The 20,888-nt window shown below is 35.6% G+C and overlaps 1 protein-coding gene across 1 annotated transcript in view; it reads right to left on the bottom strand.

Moving 5' to 3' along the window:
* Positions 1 to 337: 337 nt before the first annotated feature.
* FAM188A (family with sequence similarity 188, member A) overlaps positions 338 to 20,888 on the bottom strand; it is a 38,977-nt gene continuing 18,426 nt past the window's right edge. The window contains exons 11-15 of the mRNA XM_010003610.1: positions 12,012 to 12,084; positions 11,016 to 11,088; positions 5,359 to 5,446; positions 2,762 to 2,833; positions 338 to 1,400 (exon numbers count right to left, since the gene is read on the bottom strand). Of these exons, the coding sequence (XP_010001912.1) occupies positions 1,251 to 1,400; positions 2,762 to 2,833; positions 5,359 to 5,446; positions 11,016 to 11,088; positions 12,012 to 12,084 (456 nt within the window). The 3' untranslated portion in view covers positions 338 to 1,250. The remainder of the gene's footprint in view (positions 1,401 to 2,761; positions 2,834 to 5,358; positions 5,447 to 11,015; positions 11,089 to 12,011; positions 12,085 to 20,888) is intronic.

The raw sequence follows: 20,888 nt of genomic DNA, 5'->3' as shown, positions 1-20,888 counted from the left end.
CTCCAAGGGTTTCTCCCCTGCACTAGATGCCTCATTTTCAACCAAATCAGTTTGTTCTCCTGCATGACGATCATTCTAGAGTCATACTGTTATTTACACATGAAAATAACTTTTTTAAAGTAAATAATTCAGAATATGAAAATCAGCCCTGCTGGCAACAGCATAGGATCTACAATCACAGATAAGATGCAGTAAGTTATCTGTTGTTAGTTTTGTTTTTTTTTCCCCTGAGATGTGTTCAACTCAAACCCAGACATTTCTAAACCCATGATCCCGTTTAATAAATCTTAGAGAGGCAATAAAAAAGTTTGACTAAAACCAAACTTAAAACAATACATTATGATTCAAGGAAAAGATTTTATTTTAGAGCTAACAAGTTGATAATAAATAAAGGAATATAATAATGTAATAACAGATGTTCTCATGCACTTAACACATACAATAATGCTGGCTTACACTGCTGTTTGGACAAATTGAGAAGAGGTATTTGGCAATATTATAAGTTTGAATGGTTTAGAGATTATAGAACAAGAAATTATTTCTGTTGTTTTTACATTTCTTTTATACAAATTCAAATAAATATTAATACATCTATTTTTCATCAGATTTTCTGTTAACTTTTAACATGCCTGATAACTAAGCCACAGTAATATACAACTGCCAAGAAAGAGTATTTATGAATTATACTTATTAATATTCCTAAAAATGTATCATATTTATGTCACATTGTGCAAGCTCTTTAGGTGAAATTAGATTTTTAGGAAAAATTGCAGAAAATTTACTCATTAAAATGTATCCAGTGCAAAGGCCAGTCTAGTCCACACGTTATGGTACTGTAATGTAAGCCAATATAATTTAAATAATGAAACATGCCTATATGATTCAGAGGAAGCTGAATATGTTTTATGTTTTAAAGAGCTGACATCTAATATGCAGATTCTGCAATATCAGACATTTTTCAAATCTTTATGAGATGGCAAAATAATGTTAAGATGTTATAAACAGGCTCTTTTTTTAGGATAACTCACATTAACAGTACTATAGTGGCCAAAAAGACAAACTATTATAATAGAAATCAATCTGATTAAAAAATTAAATATTCCAATTAACACTGAAAAAGTGTTTTGCAATAATTATTTACAGTTCATTAATGATACCAGTGTATAACTTCACACAGTCAAAGTATACCACTTTCCAAGCAAACCCTCATTCAAGCATTCCATAGCAGGATGTTGTTAATGCACAACCTATCAGTTTAAAGAAGGAGATCGATCTGTGGTCCAGAGTAACTCTATATATGGCCACTTGGTCTGCAGGCAGCGTTTTACAGGAGTGTCATCAGTCTGAAGCATTGGTTCCTCAAAACCCATTACAACTGCTGTGCCTTCTACATACATGACCTGTCAGAATAAAACCAATTACGTCAGCCTATCTTTGTTTAGAAAGCCTAAAATGAGATTATTTTCATGGGATTAGGAGAGGATTTGCTACTTTTTTTACTACAAATATCAAATTTGTGAAATTTTATATACATTTTTTTAAAAAAAATGAAATGAGGTATGAAATAAAAAATAAGTTAATCTCTCAGACTTAGTGCTTGAAAATCCAGGTCAGGCCATACTCATTTGACTGTTTACTTCAACAGACAGTAAGGGCAAAACTGGGGGAAAAAAAATTATGCAAAAATTCTGTGACAACAGAACTACTACCACTGCAGTTGCTAAGTTTGCTATTGTTATTTTTATGACAGTGTTCCTTAGACCCAACTTTTGGAATTAATTTTCCATAAAACAGAACTTCTGTTGCAAATCAGCTCTATTCAAAACTGCTTAAAATGGTATAAGCAGCATCGTCTGGAAACAAACAAACAATTTTTTTTTCTTGATTATATATAGATCACAGAATCATCAGAGTTGCAAGGAACCTCTAGAGATCATCTAGTCCAACCCCCTGCTAAAGCAGGATTGCCTACAGCACATTACTCAGGACTGCATCCAGGTGGGTCCTGAATATCTCCAGAGAACGAGACTCCACAATCTCCGTGGGCAGCCCATCCCACTGTCACCCTAAAGAAGTTTTCCCTCATGTTCAGATGGAACTTCCCATGTTCCAGTTCTCTATTTTCAATAGAAAATATAAATGCATCTTGGAATGCTTTTGCCTGTTTTGGGGTATGAAACTGCTGGAGATTTCACAGCCTTAATACTCTTCTACCTTAAATGCTAACTCAGGAACTAACTTAGAAGCAGTCTCAGCATGTCACTAATACCTCTCCTTCCAAGAAAGCAGAAAATTAAACAGGTCATTTTTGTCCTCAGGTTCCAAAAAAATACTGATTTTTGATGCAAGTCTGTAGTAGGAAAATATTTCACAAAAAATTCCAAACATCTCAATTTAGGTGTGTGGTCACTTACAGAAGCAGTTGCAGTTTATCTATGTTACATGTCTGAGCTTTACAGTCCAGATCACCCTTCTCACAGATAAGCATGAGAAGTGCTCTATTCAAACCACAGGCTGAAGAGATACAGTCTAGCCAACTGATCGAACAGACTTGCTAAAATATGATCACAAGCACAAAGCAGTTTCCAATTCCAAATACATCATTTTGGAAGAAAATTATCAATGTAATAGTTTTGTATAGAGTCTGTTTCAAGTTAAAGTATTTTCCCTGTTATGACTGTCAGTTTTACAATTTAATGCAGGAAGTAATTTTTTGCATGCTCTTGTTATTAGAGCTAGATTTGTGTTTCTTAAATCTTACCTTTTCGTTATAGTTAGATTGCTTCAGTCCATTGTAATGGTAAACAGTGAATGACTCTGAAACCCTAGAGTCCTAGTAGAAAGAAGACAGTTAATTTCATGTAACATATACACTGTGCCTTGACAACCTCCTCTTTTTACAACTAAGTAGACAGATGCATTTAAGCAGGAAGAATCAAGGAAATTGTAAAAAAGTAAAAATTTCTTTTAGGTGAAATGACCTTGGAGATTTTACCTTTCTTATCAGAAATTACAAAGATATGTTAGTATATTAATGGGTAATGCCCCCAAGAACAAATTGTAATTTTCTGTGTTCATCTGGACACTTAAAGCTACAACCTCCACCCTAAGCAGGTAGAAACTGTCCTAATATTTCAAGTCAGACAACTTACATAGTAGCTACATGCACATGTATTTATGACTGTTTGAATATTACTAAGTTAAATATTTACTAAGGACCAGATCCAATCTCTAACCTTCCATTTGAGAGCTAAAAAGTAATTTATGCTCATGCTTGCCTATCTGTAAACTAACTGTGAAGACACCTGTTCAGCTGAGGCCTGACAGCAGATGTGCTGCAATTGTCACCCTTTACTATTCCAGGTTTTTTAATACTTTAGTCCTAAAAGGACTGAAAAGGTTCACTGAATCAGGAAAAAGAAATCAGGTGTAATGCCATCTCTTCTATGCCTACTGGACCAGGCTCCAAACAAAAGTCTATCCCTTTTTTAAGTATATGGAGGTAAAGGCTGGAACGAGAAGAAATCTGCTCAGATTACATCCATCAGATTACAAAAAGCCCTCATTCATTTTTCTCCTCTTAAATGATTCAAAACCTTATCTCTGTATGGGTCTCTCACAGCAACCCAGGCTATTTAGTGGAGGGAGGGTGATGAAAAGGGAGGTAAGCATTAACTCCTTACGCAGAGATAAATAAAATCAAGCTTTGCTGGGAAGGAAAGAGGACACTTGCTCTTTTCTCTGAGGAAGGTATGCTCACCCTGAAGGAAAAGAAGTGCTGCCTTCCTGTTCCTGTCCCATGGATGTAAAAAATTTTGTGCGGTTACTGTCTCCCAAAACCAGTAATTCCCTGGGCTACCAGAGAATTGAGGAGTCATCAGGGTTCCTGTCTCAGGCTGAAGCATCTTTGAATATTTTTCTTCTAAGCCAACAGCTTTGAAATAGAAAGATGAAATCCCTTCCTGCTTCTGAGATGGAGTTCAGGACTTTCTAGGAGACTAAGAATGGGGTTTTGAATATTCTCAGCAAAGAAGGAATCAAATCTAGATCTCCTGAGTGCTAGCTACATGTTTAAATAATTGCATAAAGGGGAACATCAACCATTCCAACCATCACTGCTGTTTTCTGTTTTAAATTTTAAAATATTTCCACTTCTGGATATACAAATGAAAGGAAGAAGAAACAGTTGGCCAATACACAATGCAGATGTAATTCAGTAAATCTGGAGAAAATGAGCACTCTAACTTCTTTATCCTCTAAATGATGAATCATCTCTTAATGATGTATTCAGTTCCTACCATCTTTGGAAGTGTAATTCTGATGTTTTCTGCATTACCAGATTGTTTTGTAGTACAGAGTACTCCATGCAAACAGTGCTGCACAACCCTTAACAAAAAGTCTTCCTGAGGGCATTTAAGTTTCACATTTCATTGGTTGTTAAAATTAAGCCATATTGTCTCAATGATATGTTAAGCCACAAAAGGCTACAGGAAAGTACTCCTCAGCCCTTCTCTTGCCTCATCAGCCTATCTTTCTGTCACTGGGGAAACCCTCTCTCATCTGCCAATAAAGCATTTGCATGGCCATGAAACAAGCCTCCATAAACCTGCAAAGAGAGCTCTCATCCACACCAGTTCCCTGTTCTGGTTTATCATGTATCTGTACAAAGAGGTCTCTGGTGGCATGAGGGAGGCAGCGTGAAGGCAGAAAAACATGGCCCAGGACAAAGGGAGAAGAGGACAGCAGAGCTGGGTTAACACATGCTTGCTTCTCAGTGATGGTGCTATCTTAATGAATATATGTAACAGATTGAAAGATTGAAAAATTTTCCATTACCCTGGCAGATAATAACTTCCACATATACTAAACAGAACTCTATCATGTTGTTTTGTTAAACTGTCAAAAAATTTACATTATTAGAGGAATACATAAAAATACATGCATTGAAATACATTTATAACCTTTTCCCATTAGCTAGTTACAGCAGGCATTTGTAATATTGACAAAAACAGTATGGTCACTTATTCTTAGAAAAACTAAACTCAGATGAACTCTCTGAGGAGGGAACCAGTTGAATTTTGTGTCTAAAATGGTTATATATTTCCTGAAGTTAATTTCAGAACTTGTCACTACAATGAGTTTTCTTCCAAATGTAAAGCTGACAAAATCATGGACACCTTATGCAAAACGTTAAGTCTACAGTTTGTTGCATAATCCATTAAGTTATTTGCTGGTCAGCTACGTCAAACAAATACAATGCTTGTTAAAAAGAGTTCTGTGATATTGGTGGAAACGTTTAATGAATCTCAAAGACAAGCAGAACAGACAAAGCTCTGCAGAAATAAAGCTATTGATTACCTGCTCAGGGAAAAATTCTTGCAGAAAAGGACCCAGTAATATGATGCCTAGTCCTTCTGGGTCTAATTTGGTCTTCATGAGATTTACACTATAACAAAAACATTGAATATAAAAGTATTAGTAAGACATTTTAATTCTTGCATGACTAAGTTATGCTGTGCTACTACAGTACTGGCTGCCAAGTATAGCAATACTATTCTATTTTTAATCATTTGTGACAACTGCACCAGAATGGCATGCGAGTTGCCAAAACACAGTTATTTTTAAATTAATCTGTTATTTTAAATTAAATAAGAGATAATTCTGCAGGATTACCATATTTGGTAAAATAATTTGAAACCCATATAATCTAAAACTAGGTTTACAGCCCAAAAGGCACTTTGCTGTCTTGTAAGCATTCTTGAACTCAGACACAGAAAACAGTCATCCTTTAAATACAGCTCTGTAACTGCCAAACAACCTGTTTTTAAAAGGGAGATTTTAAAAGCCTCCAAGATTTTCTAAGTAACACTGAACTACAGTTAAGTTTAACAGATATTTATTTTTTTTACATCAGGTCCTTGATATTATAGAAGCCAAAAGAATAACAATACTAGTCTGAAAGCCTCACTGCATGAATATGGGATAATTTCAGGTCACTACAAATGAATTCCAATTATAACGTTATCTTTCTATTTAAGCAATGTATTTCTACAGGCATCAAACATCTATTTTCATCTGCCTGTCCTTTTGCCTAAGTTGCAAGCTGTAACATACAGAAGAATGCCCTCATTGGGTCAAACCAACAAAGCATCTGGCCCAGTATCCTATTTCTGACATTGGTCAGCAGTGGATGCTTATGACAGAGTACAACAAGGCAAACACACTGTGACATCCTAGTTTACCCTCCCCATTTCCAGCAATCTGCTGATCAAAGACATCTTCATTCAGAAGCAGTATCTAAAAGACAGAGATATGTATTTTTTCTTTCCACACATGTGCCTAATTGGCTTTGATCCCAATATACACTTGTGGCATTTAATAAACTCCACTTGCAAAATTAAAATTTAATTATAGATTCTGGAAGTGTCTCCTTCTGGTTTGGACATGACACCTGATAATTCAGTTTGATGACACCTCAATTTTGTATTGGGAGAGGCAATTAACAATAACTCCTGAAACTCCTGATTTTAGAAACTTCTCTTATATACCAATGGTTGTCTCTTTTCCATGTCGAAGAGTCCTAACCTAGTTGTACTAATACCATTCTGTGCCTTTGATTAGTCTTGTTGCCTTCCTGATACCTTTCTACAATATTACTTTTTTCAGATAAGGGTGAGATGCCATTTATGCAGTGGCATAAACCTTAGAAATCCCACTGCAGTGTCTATTACTGTCGTTTTAAATCTAAGATATGTAGTATCTAGTTCATAGCCCAACAATGTGCATGTAAAATTAGGATTGTTTTATCCCAGGTGCATTCTACTTACATTCACTGTATTGCAACTTCTGTTACCCTGTCTTCCAGTAACTTCTGCTGCTCTTTCATGTACATTTTTTAAATATCTCAAATACTTTTTGTATGAGCAGCAAACTATCATATTCATCCCTACCTTCAAATTCTCACCAGTGCCATGACAAATTCACAGACCTGATACAAACTGTTGCAAAATTCCTCTAGCGAACTCCCTCCATTAAGAAAAAAATTACATTTTAATCCTTTGATCAGTCCTTTATCTATGAAGAAAAGCTTCCTTCTTATCCCATGTTTACACATAAAACATTTGCATGTGAATTTTCCCCACATTGACCTTCAAATCCTTTTCCAAGTACTGTTATTCATTTGACACTTTCTCATGCTGCTACTACTTAGACTAGTAAGTAAACTAAAATAGTTCGGCAATTTAATTATGTTTCTTCAGAATTTGGGGGTTTTTACTTACCTTGACAGACTCTTTAGTTACTCTGACTGACCAAATAAAATGCTTAAGTGCAGAAACCTCCCTGTAATCTTCCTCAGGGAGTATGAAGAGGAATTCACTACACTTTTCTTACTGACTTTGAATTGAATACTTTCTAAGATTGGGGATCACCTATTAAAACTACAAACCTCTTGCAAGTCTCCTTGTTCTGAGGGGTTTAAAAAATATACTATTAGGTTTTTTTTAAATAACTTTGCAGATTAGTCTTCAGAAGATTTTAACTCTGCTTTATTTTGTATTTCATGTTCCATAAATGTAGACTCTTCCCTATTTTTTTTCATGTAGGGACATTATTTCCCTTTCAGAAGACACAAGTCTTATCTTCTCATAGCTGCCTCTTTTGCTATCTAAGCCTTTAACCACCTAGGTCTCTTCTGTAAGCTCTTCTTGATTACTGTTGCATGTAAGAGTTCTATCCTTTTGGCTACCACTTCTGTGTCTTCATTTTTAAGTCGCTTCCTTTCCTGGGTAGCTTCCTTTCTTGGTCCTAACATAGTAGTAGTAAATTATTAGGTTTCTTTTGGTGTCTGCCTCAATACACATAGAATACACTATGCAATTTTTAAGAGAGTGGTTCTGTTAAGGTCCTTAGAAGAATTAAAAAAAATCATTAAACTGAATGTGATATCCTATAAACTATGTTAATTTTGTACCTAAAAAAATATTCGTTAGTCAAGTGAATTCTGCACTAAGGATTTGAAAGATACTGGACTTCAATCCTTCTATTGCTCATACTTATTGCTCTCAAAGTACAAAATTTAAGATATTTCAGTAGCTTCTGAAACTTTATCAAATTCTTGAAATGCTGTAATAGAGTTCTAAAAATATCGTGCTTCTAAACAGAACAAGGCAGACTTAAGTAAAGGTAATTTTGAAAATGCACTTAAATTATGTAGTAAAATTAAAGCAAGCTATATACTCACTAATGAAATACAATAACTGTTTCAAAATGCAGAGTCATACTAAGTTTTAAAGTATGTGCAGTGTACAAAATCAAATCAGATAAGGTTAGAAGGGAAGATTTAACTAAATTTTATTACTGTATATTTCAACTGATGCTTTTTCATTTTGCAAATAGCTAATGCTCTTCAGTGTTACTGCTATTACAGCAAATCCAGCAAAGCAAGTGCTTCAGCCTCTTAGTGTGAAGCCTAGCATCTTAACTGAAGAGGTTATGAATGTTGGCATGATGACACTGCTGGCCTTTGTACTGTCATTGCTGAGAAGGGTGTGTGGATAAAAGCTTCCAGCTCTGGTCAGAGATAGGGTAAAATGTTTTAAATCATCTAAACCTAGATTGTCAGATGTGCTCAAAACAGTGCCCTAAAGAGTATCAGATGGTTTTCAGAAACAATCAGACAAAATTCTCCCTCCGGGCTGGGGCGAGAATGGATAGAGGGCAGCTCTGAGGAGTAGGACCTGGGGATGGTAGTAAATGAGAAGCTCGACGTGAGCTGCCAGTGTGTGCTGGAGCCCAGAGAGTAACTGCATCCTGGGCTGCATCAAGTGTGGCCAGCAGGGCCAGGGAGGTGATTCTGCCCCTCTGCTCTGGTGAGACCCCACCTGGAATACTGTGTACAGTTCTGGAGCCCTCAGCATAGGAAAGACATGGAGCTGTTGAAGGGGGTCCAGAGAGGGGCCATGAAGATGATCAAAGGGCTGGAGCACCTCTGCTATGAAGACAGGCTGAGAGAGTTGGGGCTACTCAGCCTGGAGAAGAGAAGGCTCCGGAGAGACCTTATAGCAGCCTTCCAGTGCCTGAAGGGGCCATAGGAAAGCTGGGGAGGGACTTTTCATCAGAGAGGGCAGTGATAGGAGAAGGGGTCATGGTTTTAAACTGAGAGGGGAGATTTAGGTTAGGTATTAGGAAGAAATTCTTCTTAAGAATTTAAGGGTGATAAGGAACTGGAATAGGTTGCCCAGGAAGGTTGTTGATGCTCCATCCCTGGAGGTTTTTAAGACCAGGTTGGACAAGGTTTTGTGCAACATGGTCTAGTAGTGGGGTTCCCAGCTCATGGCAGGGGGGTTGGAACTTGATGATCTTTAAGGTCCCTTCCAATCGTAATGATTCTATGATTCTATAAAACAAACAAGAAAGCTAGGTTCTCAGATGTATTTCCTAAAGACTTGAAAGCATTACTAAAATCACATGTAATGGAATTCAGTATTGGAATGGCTAATCTACCTTGTTACTGCACATCTGCTCTTCAGAGTTTTCCCCTCAGCAGTTCTTAAACTCTAAGCAGATCTGACCATTATTCATCTGGAGATTCTAAGAATCTTATAGCCTTAGATTAGATGACCGCAAAGAACTTCCATTTAGTTCTTGAACTAAAAAATATAAATAGTACACTTGGTACCAATGCCTTTAATCTCATTTAAAAGCAAACAGAAAAGCCTGTATGAAATTTGTAATGTGTTATTTATACTTGCATTCCACATTAAGTAGATGGGACATCCAGAACCAAAACGGGGTAGGTCCTCTAGACAGTAATATTAGACAACATTTATATTTAAGAGATGCTTTAACACTGAATATTCCATGGTTTGATCATGGCTTTTCAATATAGCAGGCTTTCTGACTGGGTCTTTTTACATCGATTTATATTTGATGTGCTCTGCACAACAAAATAGGCCAGGGCTACACCACAAACACCCTGAAGGTCAAACAGCAAAATGGAAAAACTGCTGAATGCAGAAAGATTATTATTATTGCAGACTTATTGAGGTAACAGAAGAAAAAGGCCAAAATAAAGCTTCTCAGAGCTATTAAGCTAAGGCTTTTTTCTTTCCCTCTCTTTAGAAAAATCTTATGCACATTTCACCACTTCTTGAGGTAATATGAATGTTAGCCTTTTTATCTTGTATTTTCCTCGGGTTTAGTTTCCTGGGTGTCTTTTGATTTTAATTTTCACTCCTATTGTCCACAGAGAACAGCCCAGTAAACTTTGTTGTACTTTGTAACATTTGAAAGGACAGAAAATGGCATCACTTATATTTCAAATGGTTGTGCTAAGTAAACTGGTAGTCTCCACAGCCATTTTACAGAAACAACTGGTTTAGACCCAAATAAACTAGACCATGTTTCCAAAAACGCAGAACCATCTTTTGGAGCTGTAAAAAGGTAGAATCATGTAGCTCTTCTTTCTGGGTTATGCATGTAGTGGCAAAACATGGCAAACTTTGACACTGAAGGTAAACTGCTGCCACTGTCCTGTCTGTCCACACCAGATTTTAAATAAACTACCTTTTCCTCTGATAAATTTAGCTTTAAAGTTTACTCAAACTGTAGTGTTTGGTGGAAACAATAGTGTAACTGAAGCAGACTCAGCTTCAAACTCTGTAGAGATCCAGTGCTGATGCAACGATAAGCTGCCTCTGAACACCTTGACTCTTTTTCTCTTCTGTTGCAGTTTCACCCTCATTAACATACAGAAATATATTTATGACTATCTCCTGAATATATAGTAATGCAGTAGCTTGGAGGGGTTATTTTGGCTTCTCATTATCACTATCGAAGTTAGAGACATTTTAAGTTGAATTCCTCTCATTTAATTTAAAGCTGGCTTAAACACTTTAAAAAAATATTCTGTGCCCAGAAAGAAAGCTAGAAAAAAACTCCCAGAAAAATCCCCAAATTATAATTAATATGTGATTAATTAATATTCTGTGGTATTTAAATTTTATTATACTTACTATTCAGGATCTGAAACAAGGTCCAGAGCCTTCATTACATCTTCTAGCAGAGTGTCAGGTATAAAACCATTATCTGAAGAAGTATCAAAGCTTCTCATTAGAAAAACAAACAAAATGCTCTCCTGAAGTACAAATTTACTAGTGTAAATACTGCATAGCTTTATATTTAAAATTTGCAAACAAATGGTCGTGTTCTAGAAGAAACACAGTTTTCAAAAAATTCTCTCACACTTCAAAAAAAATAGGAGTGCAACATAGGAACTGCAGTCTTCATACACTTAAAAGCATACTTGCTAAGAATCAGACCTCTATAAAGTAATCTCCACTAGATACCTTAGCATAACTGCATTTTTTCCCCTTTTGATTAGTTAAAATAGTACCTGAATGTTAGAATTCCTCTGTTTTTGAAACATAAGAAAATTTTCTCTGTATGCCACATTCAAGAACAAAGATCATGAAGAATGCAATCACAGAAGATAATTTCTTTTATGAAAATGTAATATACAATAAATAAAATACTATTTAAGCTTTATGTTAATTACAAAGAACATTACAAAGTTAAAAAGATTATGCTTGAAGAACACTACTTCCTATTGTTAAACTCAGCTTCCCTTACTGCAGAATTATCAGAAAATTTATTCATGTCACTTGTAGATTTAACTATTGAAAATTAGTTGTCTCAGGTATTTAATTTCTCGCAGCTCAGGTATAAACAGTGTATTACCCCGGCATTGAAAGGTGTCGCAGGCCGGTACCGGGGGGGGCGGCTACCGGCTGTCAGGATGTTTCTGCAACTTTCCTCCCCAATGTGGAGAGGTTTGTGTGTTAATGGATTTGAAATTGCAGTACTTGGAACAAATTTTATAAATGGGTCCTATTTTTTTAAGAGATATCCTACACAATGCATTATTAATTACTATTTGGAGTTTCTCTCTATTGAATGAGTACACTTCCATAAAAAAATTAATAAATTTCAGCAAGAAGTACAGCCCTTACCCTCAGGGTCATATGTCTGGAAAACCCTTCTTGCTTGTTCTGAAGGCGCTTCAGGAGCAACAAGAGCCATATCCTTAAGGAAAAAGAAAAAAAAACCCAACAAACTTACAGAATATTCTTAATTCAGATACAGATTACTAAGGAAATATTTAGACATTCTACACAGCTTTGGATCTTAAATTAATAGCAATTTAAATACAACAGAAGACAAATTAAGGTAATTTGGAATATTACTGGAAGTGGCATAAACTGATTATGAAATGCATTAAGGATTATTCTGTAAACTTCTAGACAGATTTTATGTCTTTTCATGCAGATGTCATGGCACAAAAGCTAATCTCTGGTGGAGATTTAGATCTACAGTATCATTATTCATATCTGAAAATGCACATATATATGTGTATATATTTCACTGTGCCCAGTGAAATTTACTGAGTGTAGTATGTGTACACTGAAACATACCAAAACTCATTTAGATGCAAAACTGTTGACAGAATGTTTTGAAGCCCATTTCACAGAATGGCAGAACATAGATTTGTTAGCTGCACAAGAAAGTATTATTTCAATAGTAGCTATTGTAATGCTGGTATTTATCTGTGACTTTTTTCATCTCAAATACAATTATGCCACCCAAAATATATGCAGAGGCACATGTCTGTCTTCTATTGTAAAAGCAGCAAAAAGCATGGTCACCTGGTTTTATGCCAAAGTTATTCTAAAAAAAAGTAAATTGAGAAGTTATTTATGAGAAATGAAAGGAAGCATAAAAGATAAGAAATGCACTTATTCAAGACATCCTTTAGTTTAAAAGATACAAAGACTTGATGTTCAAAGAGAACATGAAACTCCAAAATAGATCTCCAAAACCTGCTCAGTAGGTAGGAGTACTTAAAATCATTCATCTCCTCTTGCAAATTTACAATCATCTATGTTTTTTTCACATACAGAGGAAAATGAAACAATTACATAGAGGAAAACACTGCATTTGACAATATCCTTTCTATAGTTTTTCTTCCTCTCAAGGTGAATTTGTAATGTTACGTGCTATGCTATGAACAGTAAACACAAAATCTCAGAAACCGCAGCATTGACAGGAATCTGAACAATGTTAAACCCTGGCAAATTTGCTTTTCTTCATATTGTTTTAAGTAAATTGATTTATTAAAAATAAAAAAGTTACCTTCAACTGTTTTATACAGTATACATAATATTTTTTCTTATTATTTCTAGTTCAGCTCAACTTTGCTTTCTGAAGATGACAAATATTCTTAAAATAGAAAATCATGACTAGTGTGTTCTAACATTGAGCTCTGGTCTAAACGGTAGAAGTCTGTAGTACTTCATTTAAAGGAAGGCACAGAAAAGAAACCAGAACATGTAGAATTAAAAGATGCAGATCTTTTAACAGATTAAGAGAACTGCTTTCAGGAAAGAACAGAATCAAATAATACATCTGACCAGAATTCCACTCTTACTCAGTTTCTCGTAATAGCTGACTCCAAATCAGTTAAGAATTTAAGTATACACCTAATGGTATCCAGCATACACTTTAAAACTTTCCTGAATGAAAGCCAGCTGCCTAGAACATGCCAACAGGGATAAAATGGAACACAAAATACACTTAAAAATAACAGGCAACAGTTTTACTTTAAATAGATGAATGGTACAGCTATTAATGGCATTAAGGTGCACACATTGGGGGTTACAGAGCTCCCCTCACTTCCATGTACAGGAGAGACAAACATTAGGTATTATACAAGATTAATTAGACAAACAGTTAGGAGGCATCTGCCCTGTCCTCCAAGGCTCTAAATCACCAGCCCATTATATTCGTTCACTCCTATGGGCTACTCCTTTGCCACTCAAGCAGGATGCAAACATCTACATTGCCAATTGATGCAGTGCACGGAGGGAAGGATTTGGGTTCAATTGCTGTGGTGCACTGGGGGGTCTTGATGTCTCATCTTTACTCGCAATTAAGTTTGTGCCAAATGTCAGTCCTAGAAGCACACAAGGCAGAGGCAGAGCCCATTGCTTGAAGCTCTTGTGTCCACACTGCAGATGAGGCTCTCTGAAAGGCCTCCTACTGTGCAACTTCCATGTGCTGGCTCCACCAGGAGAGGAACAGCTTTCAGGACTTCTGTATTGCATATGCCAGCAGGATTCCAAATCTAGATGCAATGCAAAATAAGCTCTCCAACATGCTAAAGGACTAATGTAGATGGATCTGGTGCACCATGTCTGTGGGAATTCTCCTAGTTCCTGAGATGTGACTTGACTTACCAGGACTAAATTAATTCTGGCTCCAGCCTACTGCCTTCTCTTGCTGCACAAGTCTCACCTTTCACTGTGACTGGACTGCAGAGCTCATCCTTAACTCAGAAGCAGGCTAGCCTGCAGATAAACTCCTGTACTCTGCAATTTCTCCCATCATCCTGTCCTTGAAAGCTCCACATGTGAAAGTGTAGAGAATAAATTAATTTGGGACAAGTCCCTTTGTCCCTCTAGTCTCTCCTAGTGAGAACTGCTTATAAATTGCTTGATATGCTGGAAATATAAAAATCTAAATTTTTTATTAATATCATAATAATGTAATTTTAAGGATCTATAGACATGACTAATTTGTAACAAAAGCATTTATGAAAAATATTCCAGTGATTTTATAAATTAATGATAACTAGAACAGTTAAAGAAAATAGTAACATCTATAGCTCAACATAATTAGTTTCATGATGCAGTTGTTGCATATATAGTCTGTTATAATGGGTAACACTTATGTGATTACATAAAATACCTACATACTGTAAAATTTGATAATTTGATATACTTCAGAACTGGAAAAAAAATAATTTTGGGGGATCAGTATTACAAAACTTAGTAAGTAAGGGTAGTATTCACTATCAGTGAATTACAGTAAACTATTGCAATTAGTTTTTCATTTAAAGTAGATGATGCTATAGTATATATAGGTTATTAACAACAAAATGATCAGTGATTTCAATATTCAAAATTTAACTCTAAAGAGGGGCTATTTTTATGGTAGGTTCTTATTAATGAATTAGGAGCTCATCAAGTCAGTGTAACAATGAAGACCTCTTAAAATGGAAGGATATAACTAAAGTAACTTCCAACTCCACATATTATTTCAAATGCAAACTACACAGTTATACTTTGCTTTGGGAATATGCAGTTCTTTCCATAAAATCTTAAAGTAATTCAAGAATAAAGACTATAATTTGTGTTGTACTCCCTCCCTGCAAATTATCTTGTTAATGTATACTTTCCAGTATCATGTGATGCAAACCAAAATTTTACAAAATACGCCTCCTGCAACTAACAACAGCTATAGTTTTTTGATAGTCTAATTGCAAATACTGTTTATTTTTCTTGGCATTTTGATTTTCCAGGCCCTTAGTTATTTCAGTACATGTGTATGTGGGAAGAAGTTTGAGATTAAGTCAGTGACTGCGTTACTCAGCACTGATAATACTCCATGTCTTTCAGCTTAACTTTTAAATATGGTAAAGTCTCCCAATTGTTACATATCAATGCTTTTTAGTGAAGCGTGATTTACTGATGCTCTAAGGAAGTTAATTTCAGAAGGAAACTTAGAAAAGTTACTTGCCTTGCAGAGACCCCACCCTCATCTTCAAAATAATTCTAACTTTTCACTGAAACTGTTGTCCTATAAATAGTTAAAAAAACAAGGTTTTAATTACGTATATAAAAATCCCATGTCATTCACTTCCAGGATCCAGAAAACTTTAAAGTTCCAACTAGTCCATATATTTGTATCCAGGGAAATAGAATGTAACTTATCTCCTTCAAGCATCAAAGCTGAAAATGTGACAAACAAAAACATACTTCAGCTGCCCAAGCTGATATTTCATCACATGTGCCAAAATATATCCCCTATCCCAGCCTTATGAATTGTATTTTGATGTATCCCATGCATTGAAAGTTCCTTATAAGGGAGTTCCATCATCAGTTAATTATAATAATTATTTCCAATATTAAGCACAACACGAGCCAAAAATACTCCTCAGGACTACTCTGCCTACAAATGGACAGGAAATTAACCACTATTTCTGTACTGTTTTGTCTTTTTCACAACAGGTGCTTTATACCTTCACCACTACAAACTATTCCACTAAAATATAGCTAACTAAATTTCAGAAACAATGTATTATTCAAATTATAGTAAAAATACTGTTTCACGGAGATGACTGCACATTAGTCATTATTGAACATTATGTTCATAGAGTCTACTGCTCATCTTTAAAAATCAGACAAAAGTCTGGTACTTTAACTGAAATGCAAACTCAGAAAAAAAAAAGTAAAAAAGCTTATACTTGGAAGGGAACTAGGAAGTTGGAACTGAATAAATAGATTACTACTAGAATCACTTTTCTTCCTAATAGTATTTAAAATAGACTCAAAATTATCAAGGAATATGATTTTTGTAAAAAAGATTAGTGTGATAGTCATGGTCATTAGTTAAGTATATTTACTTTGTAAGTTTTCCAAATCAGAAGTGCTCCCACAATATATTAAATTGAGAGCTTAGCAGTCCATGGGAAATGCATTCAGTTTTAATTTGTGAATCTAGAAAAGCTTCCCTTAATTATGTTGGGTTTCTTTCCTTCCTTCTTTCATCCCTCCTCCTTTGTTTCAGAGGGCATCTCATACAACAAATGGTAGTGTTTTACTTTGAATTTTTAGATTATATTTTGCTGGCTCAAAAGTGCATATTGAAACTGCTAGAACTACCCTCTACCCCCAATCCATTTTACAAGTTTTCATCTAGGCTTGGAAATAGCATGCAAGGAGTCAGTACAAAGTTATTCTCTTATTTACCTCAGCAGTATCAAAATGTGTAACATTTCAAGAGAAAGAATTAAGTGACACAAAAATTGGAATAATTCAAACATAAACACACGAAAAGTGACATCATCTCTCAACTACTTCATATAGAAATACTCAACCTCCCCTGCTGAAAGAAAACAGATGGATGACAAGTCTTTTCCCAAAAGGAAGTAATTTGCTTATTTGTTTAGAGGCATATACAATTACATTTCGTGGTATCAACCAACGATGAACAATGTCCTTAAATTATCATTGTGAAAGCTGTATATAATGGGATGAATTAACAAATTTCTAAAACTTCGGAGAACATATAGATATGACTGAACAGCTGAAATTAGTCAGAGAATTGGGGTAAACAGTGAGTATTTTAGGATGGTAAATCCCAAAGAATTGGTTAGCTTAACATCCAAAGTCTTATGCCTCTCAGTTTAAATGACCCCTACCTTACAATTTCTGTGTCTCAAATATAAGAACAAATACTGCAAAACCTGAGTTACTTCTGTATGATTTGAGTAATAAGTCCTCATTATTGCTACTCACTATATTATGGGAAGCATGGCACTTCTGACAGGAGCAATGCAAGCATTACAGAACCTTGACCTAACTTGTAAGTGTTCTCACTTCAGAGTTCCTGCCACAAATTGTCAAAAGGCCTATCACTGCCCAAAGATTCAGCTTCCCAGTGTTCAAATATGTCAACTTCTTCAGCACACAACCACAGAAAATGGAAGACAATCACACTGCTCTTTAATACTTTTCACATGCAATTTCCTCAATATAGATGGGTATATTACCATACTCCAGTCTTGGTAAGTCAATAATGTGACCTTAGGTTCCATGGTTACAGCTTTCTCTGCCCAGCTCCACATTTTTAATTACTAGACTAGGCTGAAAAATTTAACATCTCTATAGCTAGATCTCAACTTTGAGGACACTATAACTGTATGGCAGGGACTCTTAAATTAACAGCTAATAGAAATATTTGAAGACTTGCTGCTGATTTGGCAGGTCAGAATGACTTTCAAGAATAGAGCAGCATTCATCTCCCTGCTTTTCATCAGTGCACAGAAAATGTAAATCCTACTTTACCCCAGAAGTTGTTTCTGCAGTTGCTTCATGCATCTCTGTTCTTTATACTAGATATCCAGACTGTCCCAAAGAGAACCAATTCCACTTATTCATGGAAATAAAAGAATCTGAAACCACATGCTCTGTAACCATTTCCTGAAGTGGAATTAATCAAAAACTGATTTTGTTTTCTTCTCTGAGGAAGTAAGACTTTTTCAAAGTCTGATTACCTGCAATCACTGGTTATGGGTGTAAAAAAACAAAAGGAAAGGCGTAGATATTTCTCACTACTTTTCCAAAGCAAAGGAGTTCCTAAGTTAAAGCATAAGCACAATTTATTTGGATATACAGAGGTTACTTTTGCAGAGACCAGAGTTGTTAAGACATATTAGTAACAGTTGAATTTTTACACATACATCTTATTTTCCTTCATGGTCATGGTCATTCTCTGTTGGTATTCTGAGATTAAATGCTGTATCAAATAACACTCCCCCTTAGCCCAGTTCTGGTAAACACCACTGACCCAAATTCAAGATCTCCTATAGCAGTGTCAGTATTTGCTCTGTTGAACTTTGATCGAAAAGATTGTTTAGGAAGAGAAGTGAAAGTTCTTTCTTCTGAGAGACAGTACTATCAAGGACGCTGAAGAAAGGTCCTGAGAATATGCAGAACAGGTTACAATGATCAAAGTTAGAAAAATAAAAAAATGTAATCCAAAACCATAAGTACAGTCCTAACACAGCAAAACAGGCACACTTTGCTTGAAAGGCAGTAATTTGTAACTTTTTCAGATATCCCAGCCAGGTGTTTCCTCTGCTTATCTGATTCTTCAAGCTTTGATAAGCAACAATACTGTTAACTGAAAATGGATAGCCGTATCTGTTGTGACCTGTGTGCTCCAAGACCTGGGAAAAGACTAAGGGATTTTCTGAAACATTTTCAGAGCTCTGAATTGTCCCCACGGACAGTTTCAATCACCTGAAGTCACACCAGACACTTATTCTGTGCTGTCTTTCCACTTTCAAAGAGTCTGAATTCAAACTTTCAGATTATGTGAGTCTGTATGTCAACAGATAGTATTTACAAAGCAGCTCTTAACCTGCTGCTGTTCTTTCTATTGTTTGTGCTGAAACATCTTGTTATATTTCACTAACAATTCAACCTGTTTATATTCTTTTATACAGTGTCTGACTACACTATGCGATGCCTCAAACTTCTGACTAGTCTCAGCTTGTTATAACTTCCTATGTTACCAGCATCATGAAAACAACCAAGAACAGACCACAGAGTATTTGATCCACAGCACCACACTCTTATCCCTACATTAAATAATTCAGGGCTCCCCACTCCTCACTTCTTTTTCCCTACAACCAAAAAAAAGGCTGTAAGTTTAAAGCTGATTTTTAGAGGACATTTACAATATTGTCTATTTGTGTTAGCACCATCTGACAGACCATGCAAGGATATTTAGTGTGTCAGATGAAAGTTTCTTTGTTTATTTCTGTTGGTCTGAGGCCATTTGAAAGATTTTCATTCACTAATAGAAAGGGGGGGGCAGGGAGAGGCACAACTGATGGCTGCTTGGATTTAGTTTCTGATGAAGAACCTACATCCTCAAGGAAATACTCAAGATTTTCAAGGAAAATCTACCTAGTTGCAAATTCAGAGTCCATGACCCCTAGGAGTAATAGCCACTCTTATTTTTTCAGTAATAGTTAAGTTTGGATTGCTGAGCATCAAGCAACTTTGTGGCCTTATACACACACAGTTGTAATTGAAAGAAAGAAAATACGCTGGTACTAACTAATTACAGTTCCCTGCTAATATTTGCCTCCCTTCCCAACTATTCACACGTTTTTCCAGCTCTATTACAATACACATAAGCATTAGAGTTCTGAAGAACTAACTAAATAGGTAATACAAATGTTTGGATCTCCTTTCCAACTTCACTACAGCTTGTTCTGCCGATGAGCATGCAATATTTTTTGCTTAATGCAGTCTACTTTAGAAATGAAAATAACAGAAGATGTGAGGTGAAGCTTCATTTAATGTTTCCATATTCTGTTTTCTTTCATTGAGAAAGAACAAGTCAGTGAAGCAGGTGACTGTGGATCAAAACACTGTGATGAGTACTTTCATGTTTCTATGTTCCCTATAGATTATCCACTGCATTTCTCTGCATGGTGGCACCAAAATACCTAACTCTAAGTAAATGTTTGACTGGGGACAGGTCAGATAAGTCCCAGGAAGAAAACCTGCTGATGGTCTCTTCAATAAAATGTGCTTTAATCAAACTTTTAAGGAAGAAATTATTTCTGAAGTCCTTTCTTTCTACCTCAAATTTATTTTAGTAAAATGAGGGTAATAATATTTCTGTACATACCAAATAAATTTTGACAATCAAGATATGGAGATGAAAAACATGCAGATAGAATAAAGTCTCTATTATTTTAGTAATGGAGGAAACTGCTGACCCTGTAGACATTTTTTAAAACTAGGAATTGACGCATCTGTCACTATTCATGCAGAGGCAGTTATAAGAGAACTTAAGCTCAATTAAATGCTTTAGTCCAGATTTTTATTTTCACTTATAGTTAAAAGTGTTATCTTCAGCCCAAAGATGCTGTGCTGCAATTTGCTTATTCATTGAATAATATATTCTGGCAGACAGCAACAAATGTCTATAGTATGTAATTAAAAATATTCTGAGACAGAAATACAAGGTGGATGATCCTTCATTCCACAGTTATAAGGACAATGTTTACAGCTGTACTCCACATCAATGTAAAAATCTGAGTGAAGCACCTAAGTACTCAAGAAAAGCAGCTGCCTTTCTTTGAGTAGGGTGGTATGCAGAATTTCAGTAAAACCTTTTGCTTGCGCACTGAAGAAAGGTCCCCAAGATTTCAATGAAGATTCTGTCCTGTTGCCTAATTTCCCTAC

The sequence above is a fragment of the Chaetura pelagica genome, unplaced genomic scaffold (assembly GCF_000747805.2).
Source record: "Chaetura pelagica isolate M959 unplaced genomic scaffold, ChaPel_1.0 scaffold418, whole genome shotgun sequence".
Classification (NCBI taxonomy): domain Eukaryota; kingdom Metazoa; phylum Chordata; class Aves; order Apodiformes; family Apodidae; genus Chaetura; species Chaetura pelagica.
This window is presented reverse-complemented; position numbering and strand designations above follow the sequence as displayed.